This window comes from Limanda limanda, chromosome 1 (assembly GCF_963576545.1).
Source record: "Limanda limanda chromosome 1, fLimLim1.1, whole genome shotgun sequence".
Classification (NCBI taxonomy): domain Eukaryota; kingdom Metazoa; phylum Chordata; class Actinopteri; order Pleuronectiformes; family Pleuronectidae; genus Limanda; species Limanda limanda.
This window is the reverse complement of record NC_083636.1, coordinates 16,202,372-16,224,600: the sequence shown is the minus strand read 5'-3', so window position 1 is coordinate 16,224,600 and position 22,229 is coordinate 16,202,372. Positions and strand designations below refer to the sequence as shown.

At 44.5% G+C, this 22,229-nt stretch overlaps 2 protein-coding genes across 6 annotated transcripts in view; both read left to right on the top strand.

The window, feature by feature from the left end:
* atp2b1a (ATPase plasma membrane Ca2+ transporting 1a) overlaps positions 1 to 16,471 on the top strand; it is a 34,845-nt gene extending 18,374 nt beyond the window's left edge. The window contains exons 5-22 of one of the 2 annotated variants that reach the window (XM_061081520.1): positions 17 to 142; positions 957 to 1,118; positions 1,368 to 1,406; positions 3,169 to 3,321; positions 3,461 to 3,675; positions 3,975 to 4,217; positions 4,303 to 4,544; positions 5,042 to 5,279; positions 5,990 to 6,169; positions 6,258 to 6,345; positions 6,446 to 6,552; positions 6,665 to 6,856; positions 7,331 to 7,544; positions 7,652 to 7,863; positions 8,029 to 8,136; positions 9,162 to 9,350; positions 9,961 to 10,077; positions 13,202 to 16,471. In XM_061081520.1, the coding sequence (XP_060937503.1) occupies positions 17 to 142; positions 957 to 1,118; positions 1,368 to 1,406; positions 3,169 to 3,321; positions 3,461 to 3,675; positions 3,975 to 4,217; positions 4,303 to 4,544; positions 5,042 to 5,279; positions 5,990 to 6,169; positions 6,258 to 6,345; positions 6,446 to 6,552; positions 6,665 to 6,856; positions 7,331 to 7,544; positions 7,652 to 7,863; positions 8,029 to 8,136; positions 9,162 to 9,350; positions 9,961 to 10,077; positions 13,202 to 13,588 (3,212 nt within the window). In that variant the 3' untranslated portion in view covers positions 13,589 to 16,471. The remainder of the gene's footprint in view (positions 1 to 16; positions 143 to 956; positions 1,119 to 1,367; positions 1,407 to 3,168; positions 3,322 to 3,460; positions 3,676 to 3,974; positions 4,218 to 4,302; positions 4,545 to 5,041; positions 5,280 to 5,989; positions 6,170 to 6,257; positions 6,346 to 6,445; positions 6,553 to 6,664; positions 6,857 to 7,330; positions 7,545 to 7,651; positions 7,864 to 8,028; positions 8,137 to 9,161; positions 9,351 to 9,960; positions 10,078 to 13,201) is intronic. The other variant, XM_061081512.1, reaches the window with a different exon arrangement.
* Positions 16,472 to 17,486: 1,015 nt separating this feature from the next.
* On the top strand, positions 17,487 to 22,114 carry mest (mesoderm specific transcript). Of its 4 annotated transcripts, none has more exons than XM_061067648.1 (12): positions 17,487 to 17,571; positions 18,341 to 18,531; positions 19,049 to 19,128; positions 19,223 to 19,300; positions 19,405 to 19,541; positions 19,669 to 19,727; positions 19,918 to 19,958; positions 20,086 to 20,156; positions 20,243 to 20,344; positions 20,429 to 20,505; positions 21,596 to 21,659; positions 21,839 to 22,114. In XM_061067648.1, exons 2-12 carry the CDS (start codon positions 18,378 to 18,380, stop codon positions 21,954 to 21,956), a joined length of 981 nt encoding a protein of 326 aa, XP_060923631.1. In that variant the 5' UTR covers positions 17,487 to 17,571; positions 18,341 to 18,377; the 3' UTR covers positions 21,957 to 22,114. The 4 variants fall into 4 exon arrangements, with proteins under 4 accessions (XP_060923631.1, XP_060923637.1, XP_060923644.1 ...); XM_061067654.1 differs by having other exon boundaries at positions 17,488 to 17,571; positions 18,347 to 18,531; XM_061067661.1 differs by lacking the exon at positions 17,487 to 17,571 and adding an exon at positions 17,700 to 17,765.
* Positions 22,115 to 22,229: the final 115 nt, after the last annotated feature.

The following is a 22,229-nucleotide window of genomic DNA, read 5'->3' as shown; positions in this document are numbered from 1 at the left end:
CGTGCGTGTGTTTCAGGCGATCTCTTGCCTGCCGACGGCGTCTTAATCCAGGGCAACGATCTGAAGATTGATGAGAGCTCGCTCACAGGGGAGTCGGACCACGTGAAGAAAACACAAGAAAAGGATCCAATGCTTTTATCAGGTAACAATAATGCTCCATTTCATTAAAACATTTTAAAAGAAGACACTGAAGGTTGTGCATTTTGAAAGGTGTTGTTGAAACCATAGCTTCAGCTACATGATCTTCAGTGCAGCTCAGAGTGTGTGTGTTGCTCCACCACTGCTTTTGAATCCCCTCAGCACAGGCCCGTATCCTTTCTGCCGTCACTCTCACTAATGAAAGCAGAGCATCCTGCTAATTAACAAAAGCATGAGTGAACTTTTAAATTTCAGCTTCTCACCGTTGTCACTCTCCTCTTACTCTTGACTTCAGCTTCTTTTCTTCTTCTTTTTTGTATAAATCAACATAATTTTCCTGTCTTGTCAGCTTAATAGCGAGTCGTAGATATTAAACTCCGGAGAACCCATCTGAGCCTTCTTTTTATTCAGCCCGACTGACAATTGGCTTTTGATTAAATGCTGCTGATTAAAGGGTTGAAGTGTATTTGCATCAGTGTCTCTTTTCTTGCAAGTGCACCATTCCTTTTGTAGTTATTGCCTGCATTTGAGAACCTACATTTATAATTCCCTCTCGCGTGGCTGAAAATGCCACTTGAAAGCTCGGCTAAACCACCTTGTCAAAAGGCAATGGTCAGGAGTCCAGCCAAATTGAAAAATCCAGAGCGATAAATAAGTTAAGAAGGTGTATTTGCTCCAGTATAAACAGAAACAAGGGCATATGTCTCCCTGGAAACACAGGGGAAACATCGCATGCATGATTTAGTCAGATTCTGTACATAGCCTCTCCCTCCCTTTTCCTTATTGACTCACATTTTATTTTCCTCCTCTGTCTCAAGGCACCCATGTAATGGAAGGCTCAGGGAAAATGGTGGTCACTGCTGTGGGTGTCAACTCTCAAACTGGAATTATCATGACTTTACTCGGGGCAAACGAGGATGACGAGGAGAATGAGGAGGAGAAGAAAAAGGAAAAGGAGGAGAAGAAGAAACAGAGGAAAAGTAAGTGTCTTTACTACTTATTTCTTATCCTGCTTTCCATTTAGTCTTATATATTTAAAAGATAAATATACTAAGACTGTTAAAAAAAAGTATAGTAGTTTATTATATGCCTTTGTTAAATTGGAGAATTATATATATATGACATAAATACATAATGATACTTTACAGAAGTGGTTGATAGAACAGTAATTGTATTGCCGAGCAGTTATTTACTTGGTAGTACTGACTCCATGGTGTATTTCTCTGCAGTTAAAAAGCAGGATGCAGCTGTGGAAAGTCGTAAGAAAGGTAAGTTGCTAACACACACCCACACCCACACACACACCCACACAGACACACACACAAAGCTTAGCGCCTACCTTTACATCTTAGCCTTTCAGCTTAATCAGCGGCTCTCTCCCCATTGAACGGCGCCAGATGTAGGTTACAGCCCCAATCTGTTCATAATTGGCTGCAGTGGTTTTATGCAAGTAATGAGGAGTTGCATATTTCTGCATGACCCCGTGTCGGCGTGTATTCTTGGTACGGGATGTTCCTGCTCCATCCATTGTACTGTCCGACCCTCCCTTCTGTCTCTCCCTCCTCTTCTCTCGTCCTTCCCTGGCACATTGCGCTTTGAGCAGCAGGTGCTACTGAATCCAGTTATAGCGATTAGTGATGAGGAGATTAAAGCCATGCAACAATTCTGGGGCCAGAACATCTGCTTTCCCACCCATCTCTCCCTCTCTCTCCGACTCTCTCCCCACCTGCCCCCCACAGTTTGATTCCTATTGGTGTCGAACCACGAGACTTGCACCGGCTGCGCTATCAGACAGACAACAATGATAATGAGGCTGTTTAGTGGTAACTCAACCAGCTAGCCAGGCCTGCAGTCCTCCTGGGACGCCATGATCACTAGCGCTCGGGTCTGTGACCACAACCCTGGCGCTAGTCCCTGGTGCACAGATTCCCTCTGCCTGCCAGGAATCAGCAGTAATCCTTTAGACTGAGATTACACAGGCCATGTAAGTGCAGAACAAGCCACAGTTCACAGCAGCTGCAGTAGTGCGGTGTTAATGCCCCTCCTCTCCCTGCCGCATACGTCCAGACACCGTGCCACGCCGCGGTCCATACCATAGTAAACACAGCTCTTTGCACAAATTAGACCTGAAAACCAACAAGGCAGAAATTACACAGGGCTCCTGCATGATGATTTGGCAGTTTTTGCAGTTAGGAAAAGTTAACTGAGGGATGAGAGACACGTCAGTTTTTCCTGCAGCCTCTCTGCCCTGCAGAACTGATAATTGTATCATGATGAGTGACACGACAGGGACTGGCCCCCCCGCTGGCTGCTTCTCCTCCCTCCTCTCGCCATTAGAGGCTTTGCGTCTCCAAGGTTACCTGGTTAGATGTGGGTTTGGGATTCCTGTCAGTCCTGCGGGGAGTGTGTGTGTGTGTGTGTGGGGGGGGGGGGGGGGGGGGGGTTCAGTAGCGTTGCAGAGGCAGAGAGGAAGAAGATTTATTAGAATTTAACTGGCAGTCGCGGTCGAAGAAGGAGATGAATCCTCAGACAGATCCCGGTGCTACCAGCTAGTTAACCTGTTCTTTAAATCTCTTCAGGGCGTGGATGGTAATTACATTTATAAATCTTTGAGCTAATTACTTTGCAGTCGGATCACTGCTAACAAGTCCATGGATAAAAGGGAAGTAAAAAAAAAAAAGCATCCTATAATTTTGAGTGATGGGACATCTCCTCTTTTCTCATAATCTATTATTTTTGCCATATACGAATAAAATCTGGGGATAAAATCAGAGTAAACAATATACTTTATCTTAAGCTAACCATAACAGAAACTCTATAAAACAAACATTGTAAATCTTTAATAAATAACTGTTTTTAATTGACCACACAGAGCTTGTTAAAACGTTTTTTTATTTCTTGTCTTTAATCTAAGCAAATAGGCAAAATCTAGACATTCAATTTGACACCAGTAAAATGTAACAGCCAGTACATAAGTGTAATTTTAAGAGCGTTTCATTTAACAGCTTTTCCTTGTTGTTGTTGCTGCAGCTAAATCACAGGACGGTGCTGCGATGGAAATGCAGCCTCTGAACAGTGATGAGGCCGATGCTGACGAGAAGAAAAAATCCAACCAATCAAAGAAAGAGAAATCTGTTCTCCAGGGCAAACTGACCAAACTGGCTGTACAGATCGGCAAAGCAGGTGAGCCGTAGTTCTACTGGGACTTAATCATCTCAGACTTTCTGCGATCCTTTTCTCCTCAAAATAGCATCAATTATTAGTAGGATGTTGTTGATATCCTCATAATTCCCTGATTGTCTTCTTCCCACATTCCTACCAGGTCTGGTTATGTCAGCCATCACTGTTATCATCCTGGTGGTGCTATTTGTAGTCGACACCTTCTGGATCCAGAATCTGCCCTGGGACAAGGACTGCACCCCCATCTACATTCAGTTCTTTGTGAAGTTCTTCATCATCGGCGTCACTGTTCTGGTGGTGGCTGTTCCCGAAGGCCTGCCGCTCGCCGTGACAATTTCCCTGGCATACTCCGTTAAGGTAAAGTCCTCCTGCCAAGCGACCTGTGCTAAGCGCGGACCAGCTTACACTTTAGCCTATTAAAACTAGCCACCATGCTGTTAAGACTTGGCTAACTGATACCCTAAAGCAAAGCAAATAATCCCATCTGCTGGACTTGTTTGCCAATAGAAGACGTCATCCCATCAAGGAGCTATTCATTTTACTCGTTTGCACACATTTCTTTTTACGACAAGTAGAGATTTGCGGGTGCTGCTCGTGAAGCTTAATTTACAGTCACTGTCTTTAATCATTTAATGATTTGTGTTATCTTCCGACAGAAAATGATGAAAGACAACAACCTTGTGCGTCACTTGGACGCCTGTGAGACGATGGGCAATGCCACCGCCATCTGCTCCGACAAGACCGGCACCCTCACAATGAACCGCATGACTGTGGTGCAGGCCTACATCGCTGAGAAGTTCCACAAGAAAGTCCCGGAACCAGAGAACATCCCCCATTCCATTTTAGATATGCTTATTCTGGGTATTGCAGTCAACTGCGCCTACACCACCAAGATCATGGTAGGCTTGTGAAATGCTTTTGTATTACCTTGTTATGTATTTGGCTTCAGGAAAAACACTGACCGTCTTCTCAATTTATCTGCAGCCTCCGGAGAAAGAAGGAGGCTTGCCACGGCAGGTGGGTAACAAGACCGAATGTGCCTTGCTTGGCTTTTCTAATGACCTGAAGCGAGACTACCAGGCCATCCGCAATGAGATCCCCGAGGAGAAACTGCACAAAGTCTACACCTTCAACTCAACCCGCAAGTCTATGAGCACCGTGCTGAAGCTGGCTGATGGCAGCTACCGTATGTTCAGCAAAGGAGCCTCCGAGATTCTCTTAAAAAAGTAAGAACACATTGTTTGTTTGTTTTGTACACTGGATGCATGGCGGGTGTATACTCAATAATAAGTTAGTCTGTAGGTATTTACTTGCTCCAGCTGGCCAGACTCTGAGGGGAATGATACGTGTTGTGGTTTAAGCAGCTAAGAAGTTCAAGTGCATCCCACCCAAGCCCCTTACTTTGCAACTTAAAAACAAGGGCTGAGAAAATGAGCCGGTAACAAGTCTGTAAGCCTCTTAACCAAGCAGGCTTCTTCTTAACCCACAGGGCTTAGTGTGACTTCTTACTACTGCAGCTCATCATTCTCACCCTTTGTCTTCTCCTCTTCCTCTACTCCTTTGTCACACCTTCATTATCTTTTAACAATCCAGCATCTATCTTCCTCATCCACATTCCTGCACTCCATCTCTCTTAATGCCTTGCTCCCACTTCTCCCTTCTGTCTCTTCACCCCTTCTAGATATACGATTATATATTAATATATCCTCTTTTCCCTGCCCAGGTGCTATAAAGTGCAGTTGGCAAACGGTGAGGCCAAGATATTCCGCCCACGGGACAGAGACGACATGATAAAAAAAGTGATCGAGCCCATGGCCTCAGAGGGCCTGAGGACCATCTGCCTTGCGTTTAGAGATTTCCCTGCTTCTGAGGGGGAGCCTGACTGGGAAAATGAAAACGACATCCTCAGCGGACTGACCTGCCTCTGCGTGGTGGGCATCGAAGACCCCGTGAGACCCGAGGTTAGCAGCTACACGCAGATGACAAAAACATTGTAATGGTCTTCATTGGGAGAATTTGACTTAATTAAAAAACGCTAAAAACAGAAATTAGACTTGCTTGTTCCCAAACTCCTAAACGGCCCAGCAAGCACTTCTGAACAAGCACACTAGCAGCTAAAGGGGTTAGCAGCTCCAGTGGACTGTAAGACACTGAGGCTGAGTAAAGCAGGGAATTTGAATGACAGGAGATGCTGCTTCAGGCTTTTTTTTAACAAGATGCGACACAACTTTTGCACGAAGCATGAAATCAGAATGCAACAATTAAGATATTCAGGCTTTTGAAGGGGCTGCCTCCTCAGTGAGACAAGTAAATGAAAAAGATCTGGGTCATTGGTTTGTTAGATGCTCAGCTTCTTTTTCCATCGCATATTTACTTTGTTCAGGTAGAACACACTCAGCTGTTCTGCAGAAAACAAACCACATGTTGTTTTTAAAAGGGAAAGATTTTTGCAGCGAGAATCCGCCACCCAATTTCTATAAATCTAAACCCAACCAAATCCTAAAAGCTGTTTCGTGTCAGCACCGATTGCCTCACAACACAAAGAATCTTTTATTTCAGTGTTTAAATGCGAAAGTAAAGCGTAGCCGAGCTTAAATTCTGAAATCCCCAGTGATGAAGGCAAATAAACAACACGCATTTCCTCCTTAATTGTGTTTCCGCTCTCCTCCAGGTCCCAGACGCCATCAGGAAATGCCAACGCGCTGGTATCACGGTGCGAATGGTGACCGGGGACAACATCAGCACAGCTCGAGCCATCGCCACCAAGTGTGGCATCCTACTGCCCGGAGACGACTTCATCTGCCTGGACGGAAAAGAGTTCAACCGAAGGATACGGAACGCGAAAGGAGAGGTGGGCCACGGCAAAACACTGTACCTCAGAGAGACTGTTGCAGATGTGCTGTCGGGATTCTATTAGGTTTTTTTTCTCCTGTTTCTAGATTGAACAAGAACGCATTGACAAGATCTGGCCCAAGTTACGAGTACTGGCCCGCTCCTCACCCACAGATAAACACACCTTAGTGAAAGGTACTTCTGTTTTTCTTGTTTTGGAAAAAGTGTTGTATTGTCACTGTTTATTGGCGGCTTTTGAGGTTTCATTTAAAATTGTCTCGTTTTATTATTCTAGGTATTATAGACAGCACAGTATTAGAAAAGAGACAAGTGGTGGCAGTGACGGGAGATGGTACAAATGATGGTCCTGCCTTGAAGAAAGCTGATGTCGGCTTTGCTATGGTGAGTTTTCTCTCTTACAGTTGATCCTGCAAAAAATACAGAAGCGTAACGATGCTAAATATGGTGTGACTAGATACAGATACGTCCCTGATCGTCATCTTTTCGTCTCCAGGGTATTGCCGGCACAGATGTAGCCAAGGAGGCGTCTGACATCATCCTGACCGACGACAACTTCTCCAGCATCGTCAAAGCCGTCATGTGGGGACGCAACGTCTACGACAGCATCTCTAAGTTCCTCCAGTTTCAGCTGACCGTCAACGTGGTGGCGGTCATCGTGGCGTTTACCGGAGCCTGCATCACACAGGTTAGACTTAGATCAAATCCGAGAAGCTACACCGGTTCTGATATCATTTAAAAGAAATTCGAACTGTCTCATTCGCTGTATTTAGTTTCTAATGAGGCATATATATTGCATTAGCAATCATAAGCACCTGTTAAATTCCTTAATGATTTTTTAATATCTGTCTTTTGTAGTCGACAGTAGATGTGTTCTGAAGCTTAATGGAGTGACTTGAGTGTCTCCAATAAAAACGCTGCAGTTTTTCCAAGACATTAAATATTAAATATCTTTCTCAGCCTTCATTTTCCTTATTTCCAAAAGAATCCAGTCACGTAACCACAAATCCTCAGAACCAGTGCACAGAAACCAAATCTCTCTCGTATCAAAACATTTGGTTCACGACAACTCAAACGTCCCTTATAGACGCTCCACATTTTCATGATATTTCGAGACGTTATAAAAAGGGTGACCTAATTTGTTGTGCCTCTTCTCCACCAGGACTCTCCTCTCAAAGCCGTACAGATGCTTTGGGTCAACCTGATCATGGACACCTTCGCCTCACTCGCTCTGGCCACGGAGCCCCCCACAGAGGCCCTGCTGCTGAGGAAGCCATATGGCCGCAACAAGCCTCTCATCTCCCGCACCATGATGAAGAACATCCTCGGCCAGGGCGTGTTCCAGCTCGTCATCATTTTCTCTCTGCTCTTTGCTGGTAAGATGCTGCAACCGGCGTAGCTCTTTGTGCAAATGGAGCCGGTGAAGTGTCTCTGTGCGTTTTTCACGGGTAAATCGATCCAAACCCTGATTTGTTTTCTGCAGGTGAGAAAATCTTTGACATAGACAGCGGCAGGAACGCTCCTCTCCACGCCCCGCCCTCCGAACACTACACCATCGTCTTCAACACCTTTGTAATGATGCAGCTTTTCAACGAGATCAACGCTCGCAAGATCCACGGGGAAAGGAATGTTTTCGATGGCATCTTCAACAACCTCATCTTCTGTAGTATCGTCTTCGGTACCTTTATTATCCAGGTAAAGGGCGACTGCAGACATTTGATAACTTATACGTTTGTTTTGGTCAATGTGCTTCTGACTCGTATATGAAAAGAGATTATCCTCGCCACAAAATGTTGACCTGTAAATGTTAAATGGAAGTTTACTCTCTAATGAATCCAACCTGTTTTCCTGCTCCTCTAGATTGTCATCGTGCAGTTTGGAGGGAAACCATTCAGCTGCGTGGCTCTGTCCATCGACCAGTGGCTGTGGTGCACATTCTTAGGCTTCGGCTCCTTACTATGGGGACAGGTACGATGACACACTGCACCTTAAGAAAGTGTGAGATAGCACTGCCCCCTAGTGTTGGAATAGGATAAGTAAGGCGGCTGTGACAGAAGGGAGCCAATGGTTTTATAATCGTGTGTAGTACATAACTTAAACCTTTTATGTATCAGCCTGATTTGTACTAAGCTGTTTGTATTTTACTTTTTTATTTATTTCTCATCTCTTCCAGGATATATGTACATTTTTATATCCTGGCCATTGACAATGAAGTCATTTTTAAATCTGATGTAGGGCTGCAACTATCAATTGTTTTTGTTATCTGCATATTCTTTTCCCAGTTAGTTTGTTATTAAGTGGAAAACTACCCAGAGGCCCATGTGGCAGCATCATAGAGCCTGTTGCATCTGATCAATTCTGCAAAAGTAATTTGGTGGAAAATCAGTTGTGAAGCAGAAAAGCAACAAATCATCAAATTGAAGATGATGAAATCATAGAATGTTTGGAGATTTTGCTTGAAAAATGACTGAGATGATTAGTGAGTTTTTGCTTAAAAAATTGATTTAAAAGATAAATATTCTCAGCTGTAATAGATGTATTATCATTATGTAAAACAAGTTAGGGGGAGGGAGCTTTTTATAGATGCCAACGTAAGAAAACTAAAACTGATTAAGACTGATTCTGAAAAGGTCTTGTGCCTGTGTTTATCACCGGATCGTTGGTTGACGTGTCAGCAGCCGTTGAAAAGATTAAGTACTTCGTCACAACACCATCATTATCGGCTTTTTATTATTCCGCTTCCGAGAACATTGACATCCAAGTGTGTAGCTTCACTGGAGACTCGGAGTCAAACCCGGTGACGTCAAACCGACCGCCTCTCACCAGCCCTTTGGCACGGCTGCTCATTTTCCGGGTCACTGGCTGCTTAATGTCGGCCATGTACCCTGAAGTGTGGATCGTCCTGCCATAATGAAATGTCACTTCCCGTCTCGCCGAGGAGCGTGACATCACCAGCCGGCCGGGCTTCTCATGAACATTGCGATGTCTTCCAGGTAATCTCCACAATACCCACCAGCCGCTTAAAATTCTTGAAATCGGCGGGCCACGGCACCCAGAAGGATGAGATCCCCGACGAGGAGCTGGAGGAGCTGGATGACATGGAGGAGATCGACCACGCTGAGCGGGAGCTTCGCCGGGGCCAGATCCTCTGGTTCCGAGGCCTCAATCGCATCCAGACTCAGGTAACCAACCAACCCTGCGAAACCACCAAACACTGCACCCCACACCAAGGGAGTCAAAAGCTATAAACCCTTTAACTCTATTGCTCTTCCAGCTTAAAATCTATGTTTTTGTTCTCTTCACTTGGCACTTTTTAAAGAATGGCATGTGCCCTTAAATAAAACGTCCCTCCTCTAATTTCTTCTGTTCTGCTTCTGAGCTTAAGCAGGGTTCCTGTGCCTATTTCTGACTCGGCCTGAATTTATCTGCTAAAAAAAAAAACACGCCTAGTTTGAAGGTACTGATGCGCACCAAGTGAATTTAGGATTTGTATAGAGTGCACAAGAGAATAGCTGATGGTTCAGACTGTTGGCTTGGCTGCAGCTGTAAGTACGACAGGATCCTGCAGAGAAAAGCGTGAACCTGAGGTCATTCTCCCATCAGTGCCTTTAAACCCAAACCCAACCTTTTCCCTCTCTCTTTAACTTTAATACCTGAATCCAATTTTCCAAAGTGACATTTTTCTCTATGGTTACTGGTGCCTTTTCTTTATTTTTTTTTCTCCTCTGGCTGTGTTGTGTTTTATTTCCTCTGGGCTCTTTTTCTCCTGTCACGCTGTCTGATTCTTTGCAGATGGATGTAGTGAGTGCGTTCCAGAGTGGAACTTCCTTTCAGGGGGCTCTAAGGCGGCAGGCCTCCAACTCCAGCCAACAACAGCACGATGTAACCAATGTTTCTAGCCCTACACATGTAGCCTTTTCTACTACCACTACTGCCACTGCCGCCAACTCCGCTTCTGCCACTGTGGGGTGTGAGTGCGTGTTCTCCTCTAGTGCATGAGACGTTTATTATTTGTACTTCTTCTGTTCTTCTAACATCTCCTCCACTCTTTGTCTCACCTAACGTTGACACTTTTACTCTCTCATGCTTCTCCAAATGTTCTCCCCGTTTCTCCCCCCCCCCCCCAAAAAAATGGCACCAAATACACAACATCTTCCATATTGCTTCGATAACACTGCTGTGTATATATATGTGTTTCCTGTAACCAGGTCGCTTCTGGCGTCAAGGTGTTTTTTCTGTGTTATGTTTTCTGTTCTGCTTCCGCTTTGAAAGGTTTAACTGTTATCTCAGGGGAGGGGGGGGGGGGGGATGATTTGCATTTCTTATTTGACAAACAAATTCTAAATTGACAGTCGCCAGGTTTGTCTGCAGCTGCCTCCGTCTGCTCTGTGCCCCCGCGTAGCGCCCATGGGTCTGTGTCGCAGCTCTCTAGACCAGCTGGGTAAATGTTTTGAGTATATGCCCATGATCACGGCACTAAAAAAAACAATAAGAGACGCAGTAAACCTGGACGTCATTGTCTGGCTGTGTGGGTGAAATAATGAAGACTATTCCTCCAGCCGTGGCTCTTCTCTGGGGGTTTGCTGTGTGAAAAGAAATGGGGGGGGGGGCGGCGTGGCAGAGAAGAGGTCTATAGAAACACACCTTATAGATGAGAGCAGTTCCGTCTGTGGTTGAAACCCTGTCCTCCGATTTGACTGGCGGCATGATTTTAAATTTACATATTGCAACGCAGCGGCTTTTAGGCAAAGTGCCGGCACAACTTTCAACTGTTAGCCGCCGCTTTCACGGTGTGTTTTGCGTTCACCCAAAAAGGGGGCGTGGCCGTTCTCGTGAGTAGCGGAGTAACCAGCAGCAGTTTGTCGGTGGTTTTGGAAGTCTGGTCGTGCCTACGTTTTTTCAGGGTCCGGCAGCTCTAACACCGGTGCCAGTTGAGTGTGGATGATCGCTGTGTGCAGAGGAGTTCCAAAGCCCCCCCCCCCCTCGCTATCGTGCCCGCAGCAGGAATGCGTGTGCGTGTCGACAGTGACTCGTTCTCTCTTTCAGATCTTCCCAGGCGGAGCGTCCCGGGCAGCAGCAGCAGCAGCGGATTGTAAAATGTCTAACAGATGTCATTACAAGCTTAATGGAATAAATGACTGTGCTCCTGAATGTAAACATGTGGGACTTTCCCCAGACACATTAACAGCAAATTGTGTTTCCCTGAAAAGAAATGATGTCATACGTCGGTCCCTGTCTCAGGTGCTGCGTTCCTTTGTGTGAGCAGACGAGCGCTTCCCGATTTAAACTCTGAACCTTTTCTCCCTCCAGGTGCTTTTTAGAAAACAGCCACTTTTACCTTGACGTCTTTTCTTCTGTGTGAATCTGTGTGTGATGTCCACCTGACCTTAAGAGAATGACTTCCACTGACCCCCCACATATTCTTCTTTAGATTCTGTGAAATGTGTCATGGGCTATACTCAAAGGTTTACTACCATTGAACACCAAGGTAGTGCCGCGCTCTGCATGGGTTCAAAGTCTCTGGTCTCGTTTGTGAGTTTTCTCTCGTTGTGCTGTTTTGGACGTGTCCACCGGCTTGTAGACATGCTTGGCTGCCGCAGCTTTCTTTGTTTTGACTCCACAAACATGAGCTGTAACTGACCACCCCTTTTTTCCTCTCTTCCTGTCTCTGTCCATCTGTCTCTCTCTCTATCTTAAAGCATGTCCAACAACAGTAAACTCTTGTGTCCGGCCTCTGTCCTCTCTCTCTCTCTCTCTCTCTCTCTCTCTCTCTCTCTCTCTCTCTCTCTCTCTCTCTCTCTCTCTCTCTCTCTCTCTCTCTCTCTCTCTCTCTCTCTCTCTCTCTCTCTCTCTCTCTCTCTCTCTCTCACTCTATCTGTCCTCTCTCTCTATCACTCTCTCTGTCTCTCTCTCTATCACTCTCTCTGTCTCTCTCTCTCCCTCTCTTTCTCATCTCTACTCTCTCTCTCTCTCTCTCTCTGTCCTCTCTCACCCTGTTTGTCTGTCTCTGTCTCTGTCTCTCTCTCTGTCTCTGTCACTCTCACTCTCACTCTATCTGTCTCTGTCTCTCTTTCGGTCTCTGTCTCCTCTGTCTCACTCTTACTCTCACTCTATCTGTCTCTCTTTCGGTCTCTCTCTCTGTCTCCTCTCTGTCTCTGTCTCTCTCCCACTCTCTCACTCTAACTGTCTCTCTCTCCCTCTGGATGTGTTCTTGTCTGAAGAGCAGCATTGCTCTCTTCTCTTGGTTCCCTTTTTTTGCATTTTGATTAATTAGACACAGGCCTCTACAAAGTGTTTTTTGTGAAATACTACTACTCCTAAACAAAACAGCTGACCTTGCATTGAGTTTTACTCTGGTTTGTGGACACCCCCCCCCCAGTGGTTTTTACTACACAGCATAAGTGAATAGTTAGAGTCGGGTCTCAGGTTTGTTCTCGCAGGTTTTCTCTTTCTCTCAGAAACACTTTTTTTTTAACCAATGCTGTCTCGCTACAGGTTCACAGTCCAGTATGTCAATCATTACTGAAGCTCGTGTCTCGTGACTTTAGCTGTGTGCGTTAGCGTCAGTGTTCAGGCCTGTGGACGGACTCTAGATCAATGCCATTTTAATATCCATTCGTTTTTCTAATGGAGAATGAATCACAGAAGTGAACCTGGACTGAATTTAAGTGAAGGAGTTTGGCTTCTGCTGTTTTAACTTTAAATCTAAACTAGTGCGAACTTCGACCGTTGTTTTGAGGCTGACGTAGTGTAGAAAAGGGGTGAAACAACTTACACTTAACTGGTTTTACAAGTTGTAATTTGCCTACTAGAAATAACCGCACAAGACCTGCACGTGTCTCTGAGAGTTTCCCCCCTCACTGATGATTTTTTTGCCCCTCAAACTCACCTATTATTGACCCAATAAAAACCCGTGTTGAGGTTTTCTTTTAAAATCTGTGCTTAAAATCCACGTGTTGAAATGACTAACTCATGTGTGTCATTGCTGGATGAGACTAAACGTCTGCCCCTGTCCCCTCTCCCTCCCTCCCAGATCCGGGTGGTGAATGCATTCCGCAGCTCCGTCTCCCTCTATGAGGGGCTGGAGAAGCCAGAGTCGCGATCATCGATCCACAACTTCATGACCCACCCCGAGTTTCGGATAGAGGACTCTGAGCCCCACATCCCCCTCATAGACGACACAGACGCGGAGGACGACGCTCCCACCAAGCGCAACTCCTCCAGCCCCCGCAACGCCTCGCCCACGCCGCCCTCACCCACGCCCAGCAACACCGCCGCCCCCACCCCCCCGGTCTCGCCCTCCCCAAACCAGAACAATAACGCTGTGGAGAGCAGCAACCACCTCGTCCCGGAGGGCCCCAAATCAGGAACCCCCTCGGCCCCGGGGAGCCCCCTACACAGCCTGGAGACCTCCCTTTGATCGGACCCCGCCCTCCCTCGCTCTGCACGTCACCATCACTTTTCTACCCACCACCAAGGAGCTCGCCTCGGACTGAACGAAGGAACACTCGCAGTGGAGAGACGAAGGGCTAGACGGAGAGGGGAGTCCGGTGTGAGCTCGGCGTGGGCTGGACTCAAAGAACAGCAGACATTCAGAGGAGTGTACGGCTTGGTGTGGATGCTTTGGTCTTCTTTTCTTTTTGGTTCTTATTAACACCCCCGCACACGAGGACTCCAGCCCTCCCTCCTGACAACTTTTGTTTCTCTCGGTAAACAGGGGGTTATATAAACTCAGATTGAAAGTGACCTGTTTTTCTTATTCTATTATTAATATTATTATTATTATTATTTTAATTGAGAAGGGGAGGCGCTCCCTCCTGGCTTGAAGATCGTCTCTAAGAAATCTGAAAGAACCTTAGCTTCTCTTTTATCTGAATGGTGTTGTATATTTATCTCTTTGGCCCTTGCTCATTCAAAACGTATTTCTGCTCCATTGGCTGTTAATATTTTGAGTTATTTATGTTTTTTTGGATAAAAAGCAGGTCTGTTTACAAAGTTTGTAGATACTTTTTTTCTGTTTGTAGGCAAAAGAGCTTCCTGATGTATGATGCAGAAACGTGGGACAGAAAAAAAACGATGAATGAGAGGATTATTTCAGATACTGCTGTATTTTCAGGAAAAAAGGGTGTTTCTATTGAAACTTAACTATTTTTGCCTGCAAGTTTTATTTGTTATATATTTGTAGATAAATATAGAAACCTCTAGCCAAACCGATAAACACTAAGGCTTGTATAGAAAAGAGGTCCACCGGGCGAGGTGCTTCTCACCAGAGTTGGGACAGGGAAAGACGATTCGGGCCTCTGTACACTAACATCGCTATAAATATTTACTTCTTCCATTTCTTCGATAGTTTTTCATGTGCACAAAACCTTCTGGAGTTCTGGATTCTCTTTTTCATTCATTCTGTTGTGTTTGAGAATTTCCACATGTTGAAAGGTTCACTCATTAAAAGGGATTTGTTTTTTTGTTTTTCCTTGGAGAATTAACCCCGGGCCTCGTATTTAACAAGCATCTCGGAGCTGCGGCTGAAAGTTGGAGCAGGAGACGAAGTCTTACCTCAGAGTCGGACACCAGGTCCTTCAGAAGCCTCCAGCGCTCGCATTCAGCACGAACTCCAGGTTTTCCTTTTAGATTTCTGTGGTTTTACAACTTCACCTAGTTGTTTATTATTAGTTTTACTAATGCAGAGAATAAAAAAAATCACTGGACTAAACATTAAAGCTAACAATTAGATTTTGCCAAAACTCACAAAAGCATTAAAACGACTTTTTCATGTCATTAGCTTTAAAAAAAGATCGGCTTTTTAAACCAACAGTTGAAAGTTGCGCTATATCACAAACTGTTGATCCAGTGCACCTGGAGTAAACGTGAATGTGCCTTGGCTTTAATGATGATAACAATAATTCAGACGATGCTTGGTTCTGTCATTCACCTCGTTCAAGAAACAGGTCAAACCAAATAAACCTCGTTCTTTAAACTTTAGGATTTCCTGCCTCTGGATGCTTGATAAATATGGCTCCTGTCATCAGTTTGTTTTTTTCAGCAAAACGTCAGGCCCCTTGCCAATGTACGACACTTACATTTGTTTACTCAGGCATAGAAAAAGTATTTTAATTTAAGAGAAATCCATAAAGACAGAAAGAAACCTTATTACTTCAGATATTCTGTATTTAGATAGTCAAACATTGTCCTGGTTTAAAAAAAGAAAAGCAAGTGAATTATTTTCAATATTTCATTCAATCTTTTCAATCAACACTTTAAGAAACAAAACTTTATTTTACTTTACTGACTTCTTGTTTGACCTTTTGAAAAAATCCAAAAACCGAGGAAAAAAATATTTTTTGTTTTGTCCTTTTTCTTCAGTCCTGTCCCAAAAGACTCCCTCATGAATACAAGTTGCTGCATTTGATCCGTTTGTGAGATATTTTTGACACCTGATGTACTGGAATTGCTAAAGAATTTGGTCATGTGCATTTTTCAAGAATAAAGACTATAGGCATACACTGGTATCGAACAGCACAGGGTACTTTTATTTCATAGCGTTCCTCGGTGGGTGTGGGGAGAGAGAAAAAAGGGATTTTGATACAAATCACAATAAAAGATGTACCTTTGTATTTTTATGACGATACTGATGATACCTTGCGTCGCACTTACAGCGATTTTGGATGATTTGACACCAATCACATTCTACGGGGAGGGGGTTTGGCCACTAAAATGTGTGTTGTTCTGGAATATTCATCTCAGGGTGCAAATGGTGTGAAAGAGAACAGGCTTCTGCTTTTGTTTGTTGCTTAATTAACAGTTTGGGGGGGGCGGTGCTTATCGAACCACACGGGGTCGAGTCGCGGCGGCGGGCTGCAGATTGTTCCTGCAGCCGGCCGGACGCCTCCACCTGCAGGGCCGTGGACAGGGGGGGGGTTGGGTAGAACATGGAGGTCAAAAAATGTTTTCAAATCACAGCATTCTCTGAGGAGATGGTTTTTTTTGTTTTGTTTTTTTCCCCTCTTGTTTTACAGATGACAAAACAGCAGCTAGGATATTCATATGCAGAGTGAGAAAAAGTCGAGCGGAATCTACACGATAAGTTAGTTCTGTAGCTTCTTCCTGTAACGGGAACGAATGTTTTTCTTTTTTCCATCTGTTTTATGGATTATTATTTTTTTATCTTTTAACATTTGGAAATAAAAGTACTTCATGTCTGTTTATCTTGAGCATTTTAAATGGATATCGTGATTGGATTTACATTTGAAACTTGTCGAGTAATGTGTATGGTTTTTAAAAATAAAAAATGTATTTAGCCTAACTGGAGGGCCATGTTGTCTTTTGTCTCTGTGCTCAGTGAAAATTCTACATTTCTGTTTGTTGTGTTTGCAGAAAGTCTCGAGTGAAGGGGATTTTTCTCTCAGCTGCTTTTCTGCATAACTGCACAATTTCCAACTGTTTTAGTGGATTTTAGCTCATGAACAGAAGCAGATAAATCAGTGTTAAATAAAGTATAAACTGACAAAGTCTATGCAAACTTGTATTTGCATTTAACCCAAATTGGTTTGATAATGTCAATGAATTAAAGATTTTATTTAGATTTTTACAAATTTCGTTACTTCACGTGAATATTTCACATTCAGTAATATGGAGTAGTGGATTATCTTTGTGTACATGTTATATCTTTGATCATAATTCCTAAAAAAGTAATGAACAAACCTAATTTTATATCTCAAATGCTTAAATCACTTAAATACTTCAGTGAATAATTAGTTGAGGAGCACAATGCCTGTTGCCAGGAGGAAGGACAGACTTCATCAGACTTTAAAGAGGACTGAGGTTATAAACAGATATTTTCATTATTGATTAATCTTCCTAATTAACTTCTTGTTTATAAAAAATAAAGGAAATAGGAGAAAATAAGCTATTTATTTCGTCCTATCTATCTATCTATCTATCTATCTATCTATCTATCTATCTATCTATCTATCTATCTATCTATCTATCTATCTATATATCCATCTATATATATATATATATACTATCCATCTGTCTATCTTTCTATCTATTCATCTATTCATCTACTCATCTACTCATCTATCGATTCTATCCTGAGGACATGTTATTACACACCCAGACCAGCAGGGGGCAGTAAACTTCTCTGATCTTCTTCTCTGTGCACTTTAAACCTGTCAACCTCTCAAAGATCGTGTAGTCGTGTGATGACTCTCTCCGTTTCCTGACCAGACACAGTAGCTGCAGGCCGCCGGACTCTCCAGCCTGAAAAGCAACACAAATTTAGAGGCCTCAGAATGTGGAGCGGAGTGAGAGCTCTGCTTGTGTCTCTCCTCTCTGTGTTTCCGCTCTGCAGTAATGGCTCGTGAGCACAGGACGAAGGTTGAACACTGATCTCCACGTCTCGTGAGTACTGAGCTTCCGGAGCCTCCAGAGACAGTACCTGTTCCTCAGGGTGTGGGGGGGGCTGGTTGGCTCCTGTTCACATCACTGGTGCACAGTGGGGGGGCACAGTGGGGGTGCAGGGCTGCGTGCATGTGAGCACACCTGTCTGCACGATCTCTCACCTGCAGGGGGGGGCTACAACCTGGAGCTGCACTGTAATACCCTGCTCCTTGTGTTGTTGTTGTTGTGTTGTTGTTGTGTTGTTGTGTGTCAGCTGCAGGGGGGAGGCTACAACCTGGAGCTGCACTGTAATAACCTGCTCCTTGTGTTGTTGTTGTGTATTTGTGTTGTTGTGTGTCACCTGCAGGGAGGAGACTAGAGCCTGTAGCTGCACTGTAATAACCTGCTGCTTGTGTTGTTGATGTGTTGTTGTTGTTGTTGTTGTTGTTGTCGTGTGTCAGCTGTGGGGGTTGGGCTTCAACCTGGAGCAGAACTGTAATAACCTGCTCCTTGTGTTGTTGTTGTGTTGTTGTGTGTCACCTTCAGGGAGGAGACTTGAACCTGGAGCTGCACTGTAATAACCTGCTCCTTGTGTTGATGTTGTGTTTTTGTTGTTGTGTGTCAGCTGAATGGAGGAGACGACAATCTGGAGCTGCACTGTAATAATCTGCTCCTTGTGTTGTTGATGTGTTGTTGTGTGTCAGCTGCGGGGGGGGGGGGCTTCAACCTGGAGCTGAACTGTAATAACCTGCTCCTTGTGTTGTTGTTGTTGTGTTGTTGTGTGTGTCAGCTGCAGGAATGACACTGCGCTCACCGCTGAGCTCATCATGAGAGAGTGGTGGATCCATGTGGCTCTGATCTGTGTCCCCCTGGTGGCCGTCTACCTGCACATCCCCCCGCCGGAGCCCTCTCCCGCCCTGCAACAGTGGCACAGCTCCGGGGAGGAGTTCACCTTCAGGGGCTGGACGGTCTTCTATAGAGGCGAGTATATACTTTATATACTTTATATACTGTCTCACTGTATAAACTTTATTTTACACATCACTGTTGTTTACTGAACGTTGTGATGAAATATATCACAACAGCATCTTTTGGGCGTAATGCATCATCCTCAACAGTAGGTGGCGCTCGCCCGAATTGTCGTCATTTTTAAAATAAAGTACAAAAAAAGCACGTCTCGTTAACGTTAGCGTACAAACAGGCGTGATGACAAACACGCAGAGAAAATCAGATGATTACTTTTTCTCTCTCAACCAATCAACTGATTAAAACATTTGTCCAGTGACTAATTGATAATTGACTCATCATCTAAACCTTTTATTGACCCAATAATTCATGAATCACATCTTTCCTCAGCATCAGTCACCTTCACAAGACTCCTTGCACCAAACAACATATTTACCTCTTTGCTTATCATACTTTATGTCATTGTTCTATTCTGATTGTTCTATATTTTGCTTGTTCTTTATCATATGGGTGTGTGTTCTCCTCTGATCAGACTCCTCCGGGGCGTTGGGAAGCTCTGATGTCATCATTCTGCTCCACGGCTTCCCCACCTCCAGCTACGACTGGAACAAGGTACCCACCGCACAGCTCCGTCACAGCGTTCACGTTTCGTCACCTCGGCAGAGACGATATAAAACTAAATGTGTGTTTTCCTCTCTCGTCACAGATCTGGGAGCCGCTCACTCAGCGCTTCAATCGAGTCATCGCTCTGGACTTCCTAGGGTTCGGCTTCAGCGACAAACCGGTGAGTAAAGCTTCCGTTTAAATGTCGTGCAACAAAACTACGAGAACTCACTAGAGCCATTTTTAAAATCTATACATATTTCCTGCTCGTGCTCTTTTCCCCAGCGACCACACAGCTACTCCTTCTTCGAGCAGGCCAGCGTGGTGGAGGCTCTGGTGGCTCACCTGGGTCTGAGCCACCAGAGAGTCAACGTGCTGTCACATGACTACGGAAACACCGTGGCTCTGGAGCTGCTCTACAGGTGTGTGTGTGTCTCTGTGTGTCTGTGGGTTTGTGTGTATTTGTGTGTTTGTGTGTGGTGTCAAAAACATTTGCATAGACACACTGAAAACTCTCCAAACTCATTCTCTCTGTTGTTTTCCCACCAGGAGCGACCAGAACCGCACCGGTCACCTGACCTTCAGCAGCCTGTGTCTCTCTAACGGAGGTTTTTTCTTTTACTCTGCTTTTATAATCATAATAATAATAATGTGCTGTATTTATAAATCAGAAAATACATTGAGCAATTACAACATTTAAACCTGCAGGGAGACGATGGATAAAACATCTCATTGAAAGCTATTTTATAAGAGTGTGTTTTTGAAAGTGACAGTTGTGACACTTGTCGTTTCCCACAGGACTCTTCCCAGAGACGACCCACCCGCGGCTGCTGCAGACGGTGAGTCACCTCCGTCTCCTCTGACCTACTTTTGTTTCGAGCGAGAGCTCAGGAAGACGATGTGTGAACAGGGGATGAGCGGAGGATGTTTGTCTGAGACGTTTGTTTTGTTTTTTCTTCCCAAAAGCTTCTGAAGGACTACGGCTTCCTGTCTTCTCTTCTGATGCGTCTCACCAACTACAGGATCTTCCAGAAGGGGTGAGCAAGAAGCAGAGGTCGTTTCCACGGTGACATGAGAAGCATCAGTGTTTTGCATTTAGTCGTCTCTTGGTTCCTCTTCTCAGACTCGGAGACGTGTTCGGTCCGTACACGCAGCCCACGGACGCCGAGTTCTGGGACATGTGGACAAGTTTGCGCCACAATGACGGCAACCTAGTTTTGGACAGGTGTGTGTGTGTGTGTGTCGTGTTCATGCTGTGTGTGTGTGTGTGTGCATATGCTCACTCGTGCTTCGCTCTTCTCTCTGTCAGTGTTCTCCAGTACATCAACCAGAGATTAAAACACAGGGAGCGATGGGTGGGCGCCCTCACTTCCACCTTCGTGCCACGTGAGTTTGTGCAGCTACATTACACAATGGTGTGTGTGTCTGTGTGTGTGCATGAGTGTGATGAAGAAATCAGAGGTTTGGGCAGGCCAAACATTTCCTTAACATGTGTTGAACCAGCAGCCTCGGCCCAGAAAACCACTGAGGCTAAGATGCTTAACCCAGTGGGGAGCGGCCTCATGGTCCATCTGTGATCCAGAGTTTAGGAGGGAGGGGCAGGCGTGTTTTTGTGTGTTTTTAAGAAAACTAAAACTTGGGAAAATGACAAATTAAACAAGCAAATGTCTAAATGTGTATCTGTCAGTTTCTCTTCTATTCCTCTGCCTCTCTATTAGTGGTGGGGGAAAACATCGATTCTGTTCAGTATCGCGATATTTTGCGCCCGCGATTATATCGATACTGTAGCACAAAGTATTGCAATATTTTAAAAAAAAATATATATATATATATTTTTTTTTTTTTATATTTATTTACAATTATATATGTAACAGCCCCTGGCTGGCAAAGCATGACGAGGAGAGTTTCAGAGTTTAAAAGATACCGAGTGTGTCTGCGGAAAGGATGTTCTCCACTGCAGGAGATATAGTAACGGCCCAGAGGAGCACTTTAACATCTGAGCATGTTGACCAACTCCTTTTTCTGAACAAAAATGCCGATATTCCCAAATGAATTTAACATTTTGGGTCATGACCTTGCAGGTCTCAATTTGATTGAAGCTCTAGGTTACTCTTATTTATATGATTGAGCTCAGTGTTCATGTGAGAAGTCTCCTATTCAGAAAATAATTACAAAGGTCCTGTGTCCTGAATGTTCAGGGACAAAGTTTTTGCACTTCAGTTAATGTGTAGAAGACAATGTTGCTCACAGAATTAAATGTGACATTTGTGAGTTGAGCAGTCTTTTTTTCCTCATTTTTTGTAATGCCTTTGAATAATATGGGGGACATGAATCGCAATAAATCGCAGTACTTGCAGAATCACAATACTATTGAATCGTCACATTTTTGCCAATTCCCACCCCTACTCTCTATGCTGTTTCACTCTGGATCTTCTCCCTGTGAATCCTCCCTCTTCTCCTCTGTCTTCTCTCACAGTGCACATGATCTACGGACCCATGGACCCAGTCAACCCTCATCCACATTTCATCCGTCTTTACCAGTGAGTTTTCACCCCTCAATCGGATGTTCCCTTGCTTTGACTTGAAATTCCAATGCTGCCATTTCTCTGCGGTGAACCAGTGTTAACATGCTCAGGGTCATCATCAGTAACCGCTAAGCCACCAGGTTTTTGTCTGTCCTCTTGATTTGACATCTGAGATCTGTGTCTCGTCCCTGCAGGCAGCTGGTCCAGAGGTCCACCATCACCGTCTTGGACCAGCACATCAGTCACTACCCTCAGCTGGAAGATCCCACCGGCTTCCTCAACGCATATTTCAACTTCATCCACTCTTTCTGAACGATGCTCAAACTGGGACGAATCATCACATGTGGCGAAAACAACCTTTTCCTGATGATCGAGTCCCAACTAACAGTTTCATTAACCAGCATTAATCCCCCAGATGATAATTACTGCCATAGAAGACTTGAGCTAAATAAACAAGTAATGCAAACTGAGTGAGAAATGTGTTTAACCCTGTGAGGAAGCATGATTATGTCGATTAGATTTAATTTTAGATATTTTGGCGCTTAATAATAGGACAGTGTATTAGCATGAAAAGAGGAGAGAACA